This window comes from Sprattus sprattus (assembly GCF_963457725.1).
Source record: "Sprattus sprattus genome assembly, chromosome: 14".
Taxonomy (NCBI): Eukaryota; Metazoa; Chordata; class Actinopteri; order Clupeiformes; family Clupeidae; genus Sprattus; species Sprattus sprattus.
The window spans coordinates 20,128,051-20,146,867 of record NC_137912.1 but is presented as its reverse complement, the minus strand read 5'-3'; the positions used below and the strand labels follow the sequence as shown (position 1 = coordinate 20,146,867).

Here is an 18,817-nt window from a genome sequence, read left to right as displayed (position 1 = left end):
AGCTCACGTTACAATTAACCTAATGATTCAAGGTCTCTCATGAATCATTACTCCCAGGACACGGGTTAATGTTAACTCACGCTATCGGTCACGCTTAATCCTCTCCAACCACATTAGCAACAAAATAAACTGGTGAGCTAACAAGTTAACCATTCTTTCAGTATAAGCTACTTTTGCATAGCCCCGTACAGCTAGGATAGCTCACGTTACCGTAGTAGGAATACAAGCCTTAGCTCACTATATTCATGAACAACTAAATTCATGAATTACTTCACAGGTTTACTTCACAACTTGAATTAAGGAAAATGATCCCCCGTTACGGCTAGCTGAAACTGCCAGTGGATACTCCCGTTACGTAGTGTTAGTTAGCCTTTAGCCCCGTACTCAGATATTACAGCTGCTTAACACAGCCAGGATAGCACTGCTTAACACAGCTAGGATAGCTAACGTTACGGTAGTGGGAATACAAGTTTTTCAAGTTCGCACGTACCTATTTATGCGAGTGAAATACTCGCACTGTAGAGCCCTGTGGAAGGTGTCTCTTAATATTCCTAGTTATACAGTTGAATGGAGAGGAACAGAGAGAATAGGTTCCTTGGCGCAGGTGTCAGTGAAGCACAGGTGCAAGCCAGTTTAATGAGCCTATTATGATGTCATAATGCCCCACAGTTCTGCCATGCAAGTCTATGGGGGAAAAAGGGGATGAAAAAAGAGGAATAAAAAAGGAGTGACAAGGAGTACCGCCACGAAAAGATATAGCAGGTTGCACCGGATCAGGCCGGACGTTTCGGTGTTTGAACGGTGTCTCTATCTCAATCGGGCGAGGCGTAGTTAGCTGCAAGAAAAACGGGGAGAATAAGTAAAGAAAACTTATGAAGAACAATACTGTGCTTCCCTTCGGGCAAGCACACTAATAATCTTAATTTTAGAACTTTGATATTCTCAAAAAGGACATCAAAAGAAGTTGTGTAACACAAAAGTTTAATGACACAATAGGCTGTAAAGGCAGTAATGGACCTAATTAAATGTATTGCAACAAGAAAGGAATGAATAGATTTCAAAGGAAGGACACTCAAGACACACAAACCTGAAGGTCTCGCAAGGCTTTTTAATAAGAGAGAGGGTCAAAATCGCTTAGCAACGGACAAAGGCCTAAACAGACAGACAGACAGAGAGACAAAGGCTTTTTTCATAATACATCCAAATGTTCCATTTCATTCATTTCCATAACGTACCATCATGTTATAATGGAGGGTTTTCTTCACAAAAGTTAATCAATGCACGTCTGACACATCATGTCTGGTCTGAAGGCTTCCTGAGTGTTTTTATACAGTGGCGAAACCTATTAGGCAACATACTTTTATTCTGCCTTAATTTACTCGGGTAACACAAAAATGGCCCCGATGCACATTTTTCTATATTTGTTTATTTAAAAACCAGCAAATAGGTAGTGATGTCCACCATTAGGCAAGAAAGGTTATCATTTTCATTTCTAATCCTGTGAAAGGAAACAGAGAGACAGACAAACAAGCCTTTCTTTCAATCATTAAGTGAGGACAAGGGGGAGAGCACCCCTAACCTGTCCCCACCTACATGACGCTCACATGAAGCCTGTGCCATTGGCTGCCGGAGAGCGGGTAGAGTTTGTAGTGTAAAGTCCAGGTCAGAACCACATAGTGTTTTTGAAAACCTACAGCAGGACTTGAGGGGGCTGAGGAGAGGAAAGGAGAGGAGAGAAGGTGAGGGGAGGGACGGGGGCTAAGGAGAGGAGAGGAGAGGAGAGGAGAGGAGGGGAGGGACGGGGGCTAAGGAGAGGAGAGGAGAGGAGAGGAGAGGAGGGGAGGGACGGGGGCTAAGGAGAGGAGAGGAGAGGAGAGGAGAGGAGGGGAGGGACGGGGGCTAAGGAGAGGAGAGGAGAGGAGAGGAGAGGAGGGGAGGGACGGGGGCTAAGGAAAGGAGAGGAGAGGAGGGGAGGGGGCTGCTGAGAGTAGAGGAGGGGAGAGGACACGATAGGAGGGCAAATGGGGGCAAATGTGGGGCGGTTGTGTCTTTGGTCCTGGGGTTGTTTTGTAGTGCTGTGCAGGTAACAGAATGGTGGATGCTGCCCTGCTTCACAGGGGCACCTGGTCCAATATGGAGGGATGCAGCTCTGCAGCCCTTAGGCTCTGGATGAGCCTGTGGACCGTGGCTGTCCGACCCGATCGCTGCTTCCACAGAACCAGGCCGGCCAGAACTTGGTTCTGCATGGTGAAAGGGTCGCTAGTACGGCAACGGTACACATCCTCTGTGGAGAGGCCCAGGTCCAGCAGGACAGACACCCACTCCGGGCCCAGGCGACCCGCCAGCTTGTTCAGTTGAAGATCGGACGGAACCAACTGGAGAACCGACTCTGGAACATCCCAGTGGTCTAAAACAAGAGGAGAGAGAGAGAGAGAGATGACAGATCATTTATCATAAGTCTGTTTGACACCAACATGTTATGGCACCATCCACTGACACTACATTAGCCTTCACATTCTCCTGGATGGAATATTCTTTATTGCCACGGCGACTTAAGTTGCTGAATGTTCTTTTAGTAAGACAATGCAGACCCATCCCATACGTGAAATGCAATACACAAAATACATGTGGTAAACAGGAACTACACTAAACAATTGTAATAGGCAACTATAGCAATTAACATCGTGCTACAGTAGATGGCTGGGGGCTCATGAGTGAAATATCAGCACACAGGGCATTTCGACGGGGAGAAACAGTTGACCAGCAGCAAACAGAGCGCTTGCTTGTGAGTAACCTGCTCTGCACTGGCTGCCAAAGAGCATGTTCTGTCAATTTTGGGTCAGAAAGCAGAGAAATACTACTATCAAAGCATTGTGCAATCAGCAATCTATTTCACAACCTTCTCTGTGATGCCAGCAATCATTTTGAGAGTACCTCTCTCTATCTCTTTATTTGTGTGTGTGTGTGTGTGTGTGCGTCACTAACAAAAAACATTGCTGCAAACACACAACAGGTCATTTTTAAGAGCACCAACCAAGATGGTGAGAGGGTGAGAGGCCCATCACACACATACACACACACGCACACTCACTCAAAATAATTGGCACATTACTGCAGCGAATGTGACCTTGGCTATTGATTGCGAAATGCTTGATGACAGTGCTTTCTGCATCATCGGGACAATCGCATTGCACCAGTCCAAAACTGGAATCACGATTTAAATACTGATACCTGATACTTTCTCTTTGCTAATTCATCCTTGTTAATGTGTTCCTTATTTTTCCTTACTTCTGAACGGAGGGTTCTTAAAAAGTGTAAATCCACCCTCAGTAATTCACCTCCATGATTTAAACCGTATCCTTCAGAGGGATTCTTGTGGCGGTCTTAACCCCCTCTTTACTCTCCGTCTCTGCCTCTCCCTCTGTTATTGAGTCCAGAGGATTTGTAGCATGTTAGCAAACACAGGGCACGCAACACACACACACACACATTTGAGTGAGATACTTATCCGATTAGGGTGTGTGTGTGTGTGTGTGTGTGTGTGTGCGTGTGTGCGTGTGTGCGTGTGTGCGTGTGTGTGTGTGTGGACATGAATGAGTGTCACATGACAGAGAAGGGCAGATAGCACATGACAAAGTGAAATAAAGCGAGAGAACGAGAAAGCAATGAGCGAGAGTCTGTTTAAAACTATAAAACGGGTAAGACAGACTGCATTTTAAAGCAGTCTGTTATGGACAGTTTGACGTGTTGAGAGTTCTTCAGTCAGCGACTCCTCCCTACACACTCAACTGGTTTTCCTCCAGCAGCGGGTGTGAACATGCTCAAGACATATTTCTGCTCTCTATTTCTACAGCGATACATCTTCACTAATGCCATCCATCTGACGGCACCTGAAAATAGACCAAGCCATGGCAGGCTTTTTACTTTCTTCCGAGAAATGCTTTTCCCCTCACCTTTCTATCCGTGCTTCTCTTGCACAGCTGCACTGCTCGTTGGAGGACACTATGGACGTAGTTCATTAGTGCGGAGCATGGCGAAGTGCTTCGATACAAAGAATACCAGCCAATATCACATCACATGAGACAGAGGAACCACATTAACAATATAAACCAACAACCTTATATATACTGAACTGTGCCAAGGCTCAACTGCAGAGTGTTTGAAAACACAAGCAGAATCAAGTAAATCACATAAAAACACAACCTCCAACAAACAGATCATGTAAATTCCAATACCATTCCAACATTCGAAGAATCCATTTGCAAGAATTCCATGTATTTTCAGTGAATGGAGCACAAGGCCTCTCTAACACCAACAAATCAAAAGAGTCGATAGGTTGATATTCAGAGGATACTGTATCAGCTTATTCAGATAATAAGGTTTTTAGTCAGGATATGAAAGTTGGCAGGAGTCAACCAGGCCATTTAGAGGTGACCGTAGTTTGACAGCAAGGAGAGATCTCTTTATCAATCACCCTCTCAAGTGCATTTTGCGGTGCAACTCATGGTTTTACTCGCTGCTGATGCTTCTCCCAGCAAATTCAATTATTATAATTTTTTTAAGTTTCGCTGTTGCTGTTGTTGTTGTTTTTCCTTCGTCCAATTGTGGCGCACTTGTGCAGCACGACACATGTGAGCTCACATGGCAGCACACTCTGGGGAAAACGAGTTCTGGGAAAGCAGCGTGTTCCAAGGCGCATGCCAAATGAACAGGGCCAAATGTGTCTGTACAGGGAACTAAAAATGGATGTGATGGGGCTCAGGCTGGAGCTGAGAGAACAAAGAACAAAACAGAGAACTGGGAGGGGTCGGAGGATGGGCAGGCAGAGACGGGCGCCTGGGGAGAGAAAATACATTTCTGCGGAAAATGATTGAGCATGCGTAACGAAGTTAACTAATTTAAGGAGTGTGCCAGTGAAGGTGGGTACTCAGAGGAAGCTTGCGGCACTGTTGATAAAATGCCTGGTGCTCCGCTAAAAATATTCCCAGAGTTTCGGAAAAACACATCTCTCTTCTAAGAACTGGGACTTTTTTAGTACAGTACATGAGGACTGAGTGTATACGTATGTGTGTGTGTGTGTGTCCAATTTACTGACATCCTCTGCCGCCTCTGGCCCATCAGATGCACATGAACATTGGTGTATCTAAACACACATTCTGTGTGTGTGTGGAGGGTGTTTGTGTGTGTGTGTGTGTGTGTGTGTGTGTGTGAAGGGTGTGTGTGTGGGTAGCCTTTAAGTGGCTTTAAGTACATGTGGGATGAACATCCGTAATGTGCTGCATGTTTTGACGTTTCCGGGAAGGAGCCGAGTTCGCTGAAGAACCCGCAGCTAGCCGCTCTGCCACCATTATCTCCCATTTACATCACTGGAGCTGGGGGCCATTTAGTGTGTGTGTGCGCGTGTGTGTGTGTGTGTGTGTGTTTACTAGCCGCTCCGCCACCATTATCTCCCAATTTACATCACTGGAGCTGGGGGCCATTAAGTTTTCCAAAAGGGTTCTCTGAAAAACCAGCCACTTCCAGGGTCCTCTTTGGAAAAGACATAAATCCCTGCTTCATTGCGTGCATGCATGTCTGTATAGTGTGTGTGTGTGTGTGTTTGTGTGTGTGTGTCTGTGTGTTTACTTGCCACTATGTACAGGACTGATACATAGTCAGTTCCCCCTCCTAGGGTAATTTCTCTTCTTTTGTCCTTTCTCAGAAGAGAGGCTGTATCTGGTGGAGTGAATAAATCTTGATCATTCCCCGGAGCTGAACCACTTTGGTGTCCGGAGCAAGCGCTATGTGACGTGACAGGGACTGGCAATGCTAACCTCCATGCTGTTGTCGGAAGGTGCCAACAACACTGAGTTCAAAGTTTACATGCCCCGGGGGAAAACATGCTGGAAAGATCTATAGTACCTCACCTGCACTGGAAATGCCTTTGGATGCACAACATCAGATAACTGTAAACGTAATGATTAGCTTATAGAGCAACAAGTCCAATGCATGCTGTGGTTTTCTGAGGACACATAGCATGGTGTCGAATACAAGGCCACTGACCACCACTACACACAACACACCACTGGCACACAAAGACTGTACGTACACAATCAGTTCTTTTATCTTGAGTTGAAACTAAACAAACTAGGAACACTTTCATGAGGTTGGGCAGATAAGAGCCATTTGTGTGGTGTGCTATTCATTTAATCCCAATTCTTTTAAACACTTTTATTTTATTTAAATTAAGTCTGCTTTACTGACAAATAACAGACCCAACACAGCCTTAACCCCTCAACAGGAGGTTTAGGCGTGGTGTCTATGTGTGTGTGTGTGTGTGTGCGTGTGTGTGATTTGGTGTGGGGGGCGGTCCTATTTTCAGTAGACAGTGGATGATGTTTGTGGTGAATGAAGCCGTTTAGCAGCAGCTAAAAAGGCCATGACTCCCTCCAATAATCCCTTGGGGAAGCAGATGGTCATGGGAATCCAAACAGTTCTTGCTTATTTCGTTTTTCCTCCCTGTGTACCACAGTGGGCTCATCTATAATCACGTCTAGGCTTCTCAGCTGGAGAGACAGGCAACAAGCAGTTGGGAGAGGGTATTAACCTGGTTAACAGTAACTCCAGTCACTCCAGTAAACATCAATAACTCCAGTAAACACCAGTTACACCAATAACTCCAGTAACTCCAGTGGCACCAATAACACCAGTAACTCCAGTAACACCAGTAACTCCAGTTAACACCAATAACTCCAATAACTCCAATTCCACATTGAAAGTGAAAGCTGAAGACAGCAATCAAACGGCAATACCAGAAAGCCCACGACACCAGAAGGTGCATGGTGGTGCATGGCATACCAGATCCACCCATCCCCATCCATACTCACGATGCTTTAGGACACTTCAGTCCCAGGGACAACAACAATTACAACTCAAGGGACAGCCAAGCACTACTGAGAGATGATCATGACCAAGTAAGGACCATGATCACATTGTGGTGTAAATACTATGTTTTGACAAGTTTGTCCGTTATATGCACAAAAAGTATTTATCTCAGATTTTCTTGTGCGCGATCTTGAGTGGAATGTTGTACTCTTGCCTCCAACACAACTACTACCTTTCCAATTAACGCCTACACACATTATTTCCTGCAAATAGCAGATTCATGCATTTCACTTAAGTGATCATTTCTGATTTACATTTTGGTAACCCGACGGGAAAACAACGGGATAGCGGGATAGTGATTTTGTGAGCCCTGCAGGCCCGGGCCTGGAGGCAACTGTGAGACTCATGAATGCAAACTTCAGATCCACTATTAAATCCATAAACATAATGCTAATCTCTGCAAACAAAGCGAGACAGTCTTTCTTCTTTAACATCATCGATATAAAAATATGAACAATACTTGCGTGTTATTCGCAACAACACCCCCCACCCCTTCACAGTTATCACCTGAACTTCTTTCTCTGTTAGTAAGTGCAATGAGTTTGTCTTTTTTTCAAAAGTAAACTTGATCTGGCAGAACATATTCTCTCTGTAACTAACAACTCATGATTTGGAATTACTAGCAACAAAGAGAGGGAACTCAACTGAATGTCAAAATTTAGTTTGATAAACAATGAAAACAGTTCAGAATCTTAAAACTTCCACGTGCTGCTTTGCCTACCGAATTTCAAATGTGTTTTTCATCTCTTGGCAGCAAATGTGATTTAAATCATAAAAGTATCCCTGCTGTCAGGCTCATTCCCTAAATCCCTGAAAACAGCTGTTATAAAGCCCCTGCTCAAGAGGCATCATTTAGACGCTTCCATACTGAACAATAACCAGCCCATATCCAATCTACAATTTGTTGGCAAAATCACTTTTCTGTGCTAATCACAGCACTGAAACAGCTGTCATTAGGGTTTTAAACAACCTCGATACCGATACAGACAAACAACATCAGCTTAAGTGTTTTTTGGCCTTATATTACTAAACAGACTGGAACATTGGATTGTTTTTTCAGGTACAGTTATGAGGTTGCTCAGATCAAACTTACTAGACATACTACTAAATGTACTACTTTGTTGCCATTGGAAACTATACGTCAACACCAACACCCTTGACCTGTGGTCAACCAGGGTTGATCTCAGAGGCTTATTCAACCCCAATGCTCTCGCCTGTGACAGTGAGACTCATCATAGCTATGCTGATGACATCCAGATTTACTTAGTCCTCTCACCTAATGACTCCTAGAATCTGGCAATGCATCAATCAAATGAATGGCTGGATGACTCAAAACGTCCTTCAGCTGAATAAGGACAAAACTGAAATAATCTTATTTGGGAAAAATTAGGAGAGATTTAGGATTGATAATCATCTTCATAGCAAAGTTCTCAAAGCGAAGGGCACTGCTTGAAACCTAAGTGTCTTAATTGATTGCAATCTCAGATTTAACAACCATGTGAAAGCAATAACTTTTTTTTAGCTCTTTACCACCTCAAAAACATACCCAAACCTAAAGGCCTTCAAAACATGCTTTAGGAAAACTAATTCACGCCTTCAGGGATCTTCAGCTGGGTTGACAACTGCAATGTTCTTTTCAAACAGTGTGCTTGTACAAAATGCAGCTGCTGGAGTTTTTATTCCAATACTCGCTGCTTGTTTATAAATCACTGAATGGGACCGGAGCAAATCTCTCAAACATGTTTCTGCAGTACCTACCTGCTAGATCTCTACTCTCAAATCTTCACATGGTGAAGCAGCTTTTACCTAAATTTCAATTAAGACCCACCTGTTCTCAGATGCTTTTTGTTAACTGGTCGAAAGCAATGTACTTTCAGAACTTTAAGTTATTTAGCTCCCTTTAGCTTTTAGATTCATTTTTACTCTCTATTTTGTCTATGTTTTACACACGCAAGCCATAGTACGTAGATTTTTGTTGCCAGAAAATGAAAATAAACACAGTTGCCCAACACGACTGCACGACTGGCCCTTCTTTGTGGATATTTGTTGACACATTTTGGCTGCTTGAATGGTCAACAAAGGCATAACACATATTTCATACAAAATATAAATATACACATAAGACACAGGAACAGCTATTGGTAGCTATTAATATTCTTTAGAAATGTCATTACCCTAGGTCTGGAAGGATTTTAAAAAAAAATACTAAAAAAGAAAAATACTGACCACAGCTTTAAGCCTATGTGACAGCGGGGCAGAAGACGAAGCATGTGTTTGCATGCTGTAAATTGATAAACGCCTTCTAAGATTTCAAGCGATAAGCGACAGACATTAGTTAGGAAGAGAAGAGAAAAAAACAAGAAAAATAACAGCTTGCAAGTCAATAACAAGGGGTTCCGAGTCGTACGGTAGACAGGTAGCCATAGAAAATAGGGGAGGGAGGGTGCCTCACTGTGTAGCCCCCTGGGTATGCCATGGTCTCGGTCCCTGTCTCTGTCTCTGTCTCTGTCTCTGTCTCTGTCTCTGTCTCTGTCTCTGTCTCTGTCTCTGTCTCTGTCCCTGTCCTGCCACCACCGGGAAATACTAAGTATTCTTTCCCAGAAGATTCTCAAATCTAAGTGAGGAGGAGTGAGTGTGTGTGTGTGAGAAAGAGAGAAATAGAGAAGGAGAGAGGGAGAGAGTGAGAATGTGCGCATGTGTACAGGAGTGTGTGTTAATTGCGAGTCTGTGTAAAAAAAATTAAAAATCTTCTGTGTGTTTGTTTTGTGAGTGTTTCCACCTTTGTCAGTGTATCAATTGTGTAAGTGTGTGTGTGTGTGTGTGTGTAAGTGTGTGTGTGTGTGTGTGTGTGTGTGTGTTAGTGTGTGTGTAAGTGTGTGAGTAAACACACACAATGTGGGCCCATTTTAGTTTTTTCATGTGTGCTTGTGAGGACAGAGGTGTGAGTTGTGTGAGTTAGTTCTTTCTTTCACTACTCGCTTTTCTCCTTTGCTCTTAGTGTTTCACTTTTTCTCCACTGCCACTCTTCCTTTCTTTTCTTATCCTCCTTTCACTCCCTGAAAGTTCACCTCTCCTGACCCCTTCTGCCACACTCTTGCAGTGGTGGACGAAGTACACTAACTATGTACTTAAGTGAAAGTATAGATACCTGGTGTAAAATATTACTCCAGTAAAAGTAGAAGTATGGACTTTGAATATCCACTTAAGTAGAAGTATAAAAGTATTTGCCTTCAAATATACTTAAGTACTAAAAGTAAAAGTACCTTAATGAATTATGGTTCTAATGGCCTTTTATCATTTTCACATCAAAGCTCGGCCTCAATCAACTGATATAAGATGAAAATACTAATGCCAATCTTTAAATAGTATCTTACATTTGTCTATTTAAAAGTGTATCAGCACAAAACATTGAAAGCTATCTTTTGCCATTAGGTAAGACAAAGTGGTTATGAAATACAAGAGAACAATTATTTAATTTTACATTTATTTGTAACTTAGTTGCACATTTAATTATACAAAAATGTGAAGTTAAACATAAGCTCCTTTACTATATCACATCTGTCGGTCTGTGTTACCCTTAAACTCTTAATTTCTGATTTATGTTTCAAAGTCTGATAAATACCATTACAGGAACTAGTTCCACAAAATCAGAGAATGTGGTGTTGTAATAGTTTGTGATGGAGACTAGTGTTAGCAGTGATACTCCCTACACAACCCTAGGTACAAAAACAAAACACTTGACCTCAGATCAAACGTGAAGAAAAAAATGTCATTACAGGAACTAGTTTTTGCATACGTTTCACAAAATTACAGAGCATACCAGTCTGCACCGAAGACTGTAAAGAAGTATGTAGTGATACCTTTACCGAGGGAGTTTGTCAAGAACTGTATGATAAAAGTTTGCGACATCTTGTGCCCTTATAAAAGGCAAGCATTTTTAAACGTGAGCCTGAGCAGAAACTCCGTTGATTGTGTATGTTTCTTCCATCATTTAGCGTTACGTAGGCTAAGCTTGAGCATAAAACAGCCTAGAATTCAACGTAGCTCACGCTCAACGAACGAACCAAACTGACAAAACCGAAAGGACTTCAGAGCAAATAGCGCTAATCCCTGATTGGTGTGATTGTGAACTCACTCTGACCTTTCATTATTTGATTCGCTTTGGGAAAAAGGAACGAGAGGCTTTACTAAATGTAATGGAGTAAAAAGTACGAATTTTCACTTTGAAATGTAGTGGAGTGAAAGTATAAAGTCTCACCAAATAGAAATACTTGAGTAAAGTACAGATACATAGATATGTTACTTAAGTACAGGAACGAATTACATTTACTTCGTTACTGTCCACCACTGCACTCTTGTGTCTTTCTATCCCCTCTTTGGTCCTCTGTGCTCTGTCTATCTCTCTTTTTCTGCGCTCTCTACGTATTTCAACTTTCATTGCTATTGCTCTCTCTCTCCCTCTCTGCTTTTGATTTATGTTCTCTCTCTCTCGCTCCGTCTCTCTCCTTTCTTGTTGGTTTTGCCTAGAAGGGGCCAAGTCTTGCGCTGACAGGAAAGTTCTCGCCACGCCAAGATTCCTGGAAAGCATACGGCACTCAAAGAAATGGAAAAAAAAGTTTACGGGGGGGGGAGAAAGAAGGAGGGGGAGGACAGAGCTGCCGGCGGCTGCCAAGAAAAACAAACCGAGCTGCTCTGCTCTGCTCTAGCGTGCTTTTTATGGATGGTTATTAATGTGCCCACCTCACTGACCCTGAGTTGGGGGGGGGGGGGGGGGGGGGCTGTTCCTCTTCTGAAGCCCCCCCACCCACCCCCCCTCGCCAGGGTAGTTATTACAGCACAGTGCTGTTAGGAACACCACTGCCCAACAGTCAGATTGTCCAGTACAGCGGAAAAACACACAGCTCAGACAACGTAATGCGCAATGTTCAACACAGTGTTCATTTCCTGCCTGATTGTTAGACCATCCAGACGCTCAAGTAAGGAATCACTACTGACACACTGATTTACTCTTGGAATGTTTATCTTGGACATTTATCTTGAAAGATAAAAGTGTGTCAGGAAACATTTCATATGCTGGTATGTTTGCTTCTTTCAGCTGCCAGTTTTGAATAACCCTGACCACAGCGAGCCTGTTTGTCTGTGCAGGGCCAAGAAAGGCATCTCTCCGCTTCACTGCTGATAGGGACTAGAACACAACCTCTTTTCTAAAGCTTCAGTACTGATGGAGAATCACGAAAGAACGCAGGCTCTTTTCCGAGGCCTTAACACTAATGGAAGCAATAGAAGAACACAGGTTCTCTGTGCTGAAATAAACTTACACCAGAACAGAACAGTGTAGAGCAACTTGGCAACTCTGCAAAGAGAACAGGATTCATCATATAAATCTCCATGGAAACTGTGAGGCTTGGTTCGGCTGGCGTGTTTGGACGGATGACAGCCGACCAAGCGTGGGGGGGAGGGGATCAGTGAAAAACAAGGGTTGGCTTGCGTAACGTTATTAACGTAACTTCTTGGAAAAACATCTTGAGGCAGCATCCTTGAAGGTTGTGTCGCGCTTCTTCCCTCCTCAAGTTCTGCTCTGTTCTCAAGACTAAAGCGATGAAAAGAGAGCAGGCTCCTCTGGAAGGAGTTGAGGACTTGGTCGTGTCATGTCCTCAATGAGAGAGGAGGAGCGAAGAGGATGCAATGTGACTGCTTTGAGGTTCTGAGTGACACAATGATGCTGCAAGCCTTAAAAACGACACACACACACACACACACACACAAAAACACACACACACACACACACACACACACACACCATACACATACACACACCATACACCCACACACACACACAGACACACACACAGACACACACAAATAAACACACACACACAAACACACACACACTCAGGGACCAAGCTGGGAAGTTAGTTATCGGCCAAGGCTAGTCTTTGTGTGTGGCATTTCGCTGCCGTAGTACAGGACTTTTTTTTACAGTATAGGCTATCTAGACAATGTTACAAGCATTGTCCTAAAAGGCACAGCAGGTACTCAGACATGCTTGTAAAGGGAAGGGCAACCTCACCGCCAGATGCCTGGCTGGCACTAACAGAGCATTGAGTTGGGCAACTAGCCATGAATCGTAAATCCAGTAAATAAAATCGCAGTTGGAGACTGAACGATGACAAACTTGTTGAAAATGCTGAATAATACACAAGACTGCCTTGTGACGAAAGCCCCCGCAGCTTTCCCACTCCCCTCGGCTGTGAAGAGATGAGTCTTTACAGACCAGTCACACTCCCATGGGCTTGTGCCACGTCTCTTCAACCACAGAACGCTAAGCGAATGCAACATTAATTAGCGTCGACGTGCCTCTCTACCTACGGGCCTGTTGGCCAGCACCAGAAAAAGCAACAGGAATTCATCCTATCCACTAACATTAAGAATGACAGGTTTTTTCCCCCCTTTTGTTGGTTACCACACAACACAGAGAGGGGAGAAAACCGTTACTTCAAAAACACACATCTAGAAAGCAGGGAAATTGAGGTTTCCATGGCAACTGTCAGACGTCACCTGTCGATTGTGGCCATTAATAACACGACAAGAAGTTTGCAGACAAGTCGTGAATATTTATATTTAACTTCCATCCAGTCCATCCAGTCATTTTAGGCGGTTACAGTCACAACTGTAATAAAGAGAACTGTACCATACTTGGACTTTTGTTGCTTCTTAGAAATCAATAGGGCTTCTCCTTATTGTAAATCGCCTACCACCATTTACGACCATCTTCACAAGAATCAAGTCAGTTAAACCTCCAGTTCAGAGTAGCCAGAGACAGAAACGGGACTGAGAAAAGAAGAGAGAGAGAGAGATATAGGGAAATAAAGAGAGAGAAAGGGAGAGAGAGGGACAGAGAGAGGCGGGGGGGAGAGAGAGGCAGCCTCCAAATGGCTTTCATTATATTTTTCCTAGAAAGGAGGATACGAGAGAGAGCGCGTGTTTGTGTGTGTGTGTGTGTGTGTGTGTGTGTGTGTGTGTGTGTGTGTGTGTCTGTGTGCGCGTGTGTGAGTGCCTTGCCGCAGGAGCACTACTGAGAATGAACAGCACTTCCATGGAAAGCAGGCCTGAGAAGCGAGCTGCTTGAGTCTCAAGGCACAACAATACTGGGGATTTCATATTTCCTCTTCTTCTCAGGTTTGAGCTACATAAAGAAACACACAATATATTTACTGCACATGCACACACACACACACACACACACACACACACACACACACTCACTAACTCGCTCGACGTGACGCTCCATTTTTGTGTTCACAGTGTCAAATATAAATAATAATTGGTCAGGTTTGATTAAAATCTCTGTTTTTATTACCAACTTGTTTTTCAAAAACAAATGCATCTCTAATTCATGAGCGTTATAATTCAAGTATTTTAATATTTGGTTTGAAACATGACAAAATTGTCCACTGGTGTGACTGTCCGGGGTAACATTTCCGATCTTCAAACTACTGTAATTAAATAAAAAAATATGACAACATACATTAAATTACTTTTTTACATATAATACCGATGTTAACATTATGAAATTATAGGTTGTAAGTCTTCATGTCCCCACTCCAAATGATTATGACGCATTCAGTTTGTCCGCAAAATTGATGTCCACCTAGTGTGACACCATTTTGTAAATATAGAACAGGCATTAATATGGGCATCCCATTACTGAGAAGGGTCCATCTTCATCCAGGAAGTACAGAAGACATCAACAGAGCATATGGACTACACACAAGGTGAGTTTTGGCTAAGATATTTATCAAAATATTGCTATTTTCGTGCAATGTTAGAAATGGGACCAATTACGTAGTCCTTTGGTGTGACGTAATTAAAGTGTTGATATGAACATTTTCAAACATTTATATTCATTGACTTTTTAAAATAATGGAAACCTTAAACTGTTACATTGGATTGAAGACTCTCTGGCATATAGCTAGGCAGAAAACTGACCATGTAACTGAAAATGTCCACCGGTGTGACAGCAATGTCCTATAGTGTGACATGAAATCAGCGTCACACTGGTGGAAATGACCGTCACACCAGTGGACGTAGGCTATTGAAAAGGCCTAGATAAATACATTTTTTAAATTAAATAGACTACTTTTATAATAGCAAATTGTCCACTGTAGTGGGTTTTGTATTTTCCTTTCAAGTTTTGCATTTCCCCCCCTTTCTCTGAGCACTGAAGTACACCTACAATACATCCCTACTATGTTCAGTGGTGGAAGAAGTACTGAAGTTTAGTACTTAAGTAAAAGTACAAGTACCCAGGAAAATGAAAGTAAAAGTACTACATCAACAATCCTACTTAAGTAAAAAGTAAAAAGTACTCAGTTTTAAATGTACTTTAAAAGTAAAAGTAAAAGTACTCACGCAATGGGTTGTCTTTCAATGTCTAGGCTGTGCCATTTTGATAAAGAAATAGCGACTGGTAATAAATGCCTCTACAGATGTCACTACTAGTAATAATTATAAGCAACAACATTTGTTAATTGTAAAGGTTGGTGTACTTATTGGGCCTATTGTCTGTAAAACTGTTCACACTCTATCTTGTAATTCTGCAGATGACGAGTTACCAGGGATTATTTGCAAAGTTAATACCATTAGGCTAAGCCAAACCAATAAAGACACAATTTTGTATCTTTTAATCTTTTATTTAATTGTTAAACGTGTAAAAAATGGAAATATGAAACATGAAAAACAAATGGAGTTGTTAAACTGGTCAATGCAGAGTTTTATGCTCTATTGATTGCAGAAAAGGAAAAAAAAAACATATTGAGTTACTCAACACTAGGCATTAAGTTTGCATGCCAGGCAATAACCAGTCAATAAAAAAGGCAAATCTTCACGTTAGCTTGACAATGCTAAACTACCAGCTTTATCTTACCACTACGTTAAATAAATAATCAAGGTACAATCGTGTTATTTTGATGCTATTGCTGTATGTCAACATGTATTTCGCTAGATAACAGTATAAAATCATGTCAGTAACCGCATACGATATTCATAAGTCATAGACATTAACTTAGCATAGCAAGAACTCTGCATAACTCGACCTGTTACTCCAAATTTGAAGCAGAACCTTTGAAGGCTAGCAATTCCTTTTTTGAGGTAGACAGGAAACGCACTGAAACCTCTACGAGTTATTCTTGGGGCCTCTGAACTTGAACATGTCCTCAGATGAGGCTGACTCTGAATCCATGCTGAAAAGTTGTTTGTTAGTCAGGCTGTTTGTCGAATGTTTAAGCAAAACAGGCAAGGCTCCCGTATTGCTGCAGGCAAATTCAGACTCTGCTGTCATTGGAGCTGATAGAGCCACCTGATTGGCTGAAACGTCCTAAAGCAACGCAATCCATATTTTTGTGTAGGCAACATTTTGGCGAAACTGTGTTCATAAAATGTAACGAATAACGACACATATTGTAGAAATGTAGCGGAGTAAAAGTATAGATAATAGCTGCAAAATGTAACGAAGTAAAAGTAAAAAGTATGCACTATTATTTTTACTTAAGTAAAGTACAGATACGTAAAAATGTAACGAAGTACAGTAACGATAACAGTAAAAATACTTTGTTACATTCCACCACTGACTATGTTTCATTTATTTTGAGATCCAGTCAGGTTTGAGAGCCACGCAGATAATATTGAGTAAGGAGAGAACGAGAAAGTACAGGGAGAGGTTAAATATATATCCTACTAATAGTGAGGATGTCTTGGAAAAGAGACGCAAAAAGGACATTTAACAAGCAACCAGGAATGATATAAGCATTAAAACGTTTCATTACATGATCAGAAATGCTTGCTTACTTCACATTAATTAAGGTTTTGTATTTTTTTCTGCAGATATCAGGAGAAAAAAACACATGGTCAAATTGTTACCCTCAGTGTGAAGTCTGTGTCAGCAGCAACAAAAAAAAGCACCAAGAAAAATGGAGCAGGTCCAAAAGGCGATGTAGGGCAAGGGACAATGCCACTAAGGCTATACTTGAACTAACTCCAGTCACCTCAGGCTCATGATCAACATTCTAATCATGAAGAGGTCAATGAAGGCCCAGTACCTTTTGCATGCAGCACACCAACACATTCACCCAAAGAGATCGTTATATCTTGTTCCTTTTCAAAACAGCAAGAAATCTCGGTGTTATCATTGATGACCAACTGACATTCACTGCCCACATTGCCTCTGTCTCCCGGTTGTGCCGCTTTGCGCTATACAACATACGGAAAACCAGGCACCAATAAATAAAGATTTGGGAAAAAAAATGGCCTCTCCCCACCGGCGATTGTTGTGGTTTGCGATTTTCTATCAGTTCTCACCACACAACGACGTCTCATCTTTGCTCCTTGAATGTCGATATGTAATGGTATGGAGTTATTAAAACTTACTACGTGTAAAAAAGACTAGAAATTGAATGTTTATTTTTCAAGCCTCGAAAGTTGCACTGGGAAGGTGCATATGGTGTATATGTATATTTAAGGAAGGTGTATATGTTGACAGCCTGAAAGTCTCAGTCAGAGGTGACCGTTTTGTTAAGATTAACTGAATTTCCACGAGTTTTTATCATTCAATATTATACACCAACACCAACACCTACAGTGTTTCAGGTGGACAATGCTAAACAGTTTATGTAGTTACAACTGCTCACCTAAAGCAATGTTTACTGTGTAGACTAGGTCTTCATAGTGTCTCCCAACAAAACACAACACTATTGAATTATGTGGGTTATGAAAGTTGACTTTGTCTTCGCATTGGTGGCTTTAAGACTTTATTTTTAAGGCACAGACCTTACCTGTTGAGGTCACCTGAACATCAGCGCTGTCTAGTCCATGCATCAGCCTCTCCCGCACCCATGGGTACTCTGCCTCCAATGAATCCAGAAATGTCCCGAATGCTTTTGGTCCGCGGGCTGGTAGAATGTCGAGCAACATGAATGTTCTAGATTTGCTGGAAGCCAGTGCCTGAATCTCCTCGACGTGATTTATAGTTAGGATGTCTTCCTGATACAGATACTGGACGATTGTGTCGTCAGTACTGATGTTTAATGAAAGATCCAGTCTGTTTTTCCGAAGAATATCTTTATGCCGAGATTCCATGCCGAACCCAGCTAATGGTCTAATAAATACTTAACTAACTTTTGGCTGAATTAAATGACATATGACAGAAAGTAACAAGCCAGGAACCTCAATCTAGTTACCGTGCTACCTTGCCATTAAACTAACGTTAGCTAATTGAAGCAGAGAAAATACTGACGTCGTCCATCGCAGTGATCATAAATGCAGTTATTTCTTGCCTAGCCTTCATCAAAGTCGTGCACTACACTACACATTGACTGATATTTATAAGTAAATTGTTTTCAAGTGAACAGCAAAACATTTCTTTATTGCACAAGATGACGTTACGCTAAGTTTTCGTATTTACTTTTGAGTAGCAGGGCCCCCGTCTCTATGATATTCCGGTGAGTAGTCTAATGTCCGCCTTACATACTATCCGATGGGAACCAAAGACTCAGAATCAATGCATCCGTTGATGTGGCGCTTTATTTCAGTTATCATTTGGAGAAGTTGCCTTTCAGTCGTTACTCAAGTGTTGTTATCAACAGTTTATAACTGACAACAGGCAAACGTTGTGGCAAAGTGCGATTTATTATTTAAAGGCGGTTTGATGCTTGTTCATGACTAGGCCTACTACTTTTTAAGCAGTAGCAGAAGGCCTACATACAATCATTTTAATAATTTGTACTGTAATTTCAATGTACAGAAACACCCTTTTTGCTGAATGAATATTACTTCATTGTTATGAGCAATTGTAAGCTACCAAAAGGTAATTCTTCACGATGGATGAACCACTTCAATG

The 18,817-nt window shown here is 42.0% G+C and overlaps 1 protein-coding gene across 1 annotated transcript; it reads right to left on the bottom strand.

The window, feature by feature from the left end:
- Positions 1–1,869: 1,869 nt before the first annotated feature.
- On the bottom strand, positions 1,870–18,395 carry cradd (CARD and death domain containing adaptor protein). The gene is made up of 2 exons (XM_080851614.1): positions 17,754–18,395; positions 1,870–2,407 (listed from the first exon to the last, which is right to left on the bottom strand). The coding sequence occupies exons 1-2, from the start codon at positions 18,055–18,057 to the stop codon at positions 2,112–2,114; spliced, it is 600 nt and encodes a 199-aa protein (XP_080707740.1). The 5' UTR covers positions 18,058–18,395; the 3' UTR covers positions 1,870–2,111.
- Between the last annotated feature and the right edge of the window lie 422 nt (positions 18,396–18,817).

What these genes read in the sequence shown, in the direction of transcription:
- cradd (XM_080851614.1), bottom strand. Translation starts at nt 18,057, where the DNA reads ATGGAATCTCGGCATAAAGATATTCTTCGGAAAAACAGACTGGATCTT. An exon ending in TGTTCAGGTGACCTCAACAG is followed by an intron (nt 2,408 to 17,753) that starts GTAAGGTCTGTG and finishes CTCTTGTTTTAG; the next exon opens with ACCACTGGGATGTTCCAGAG.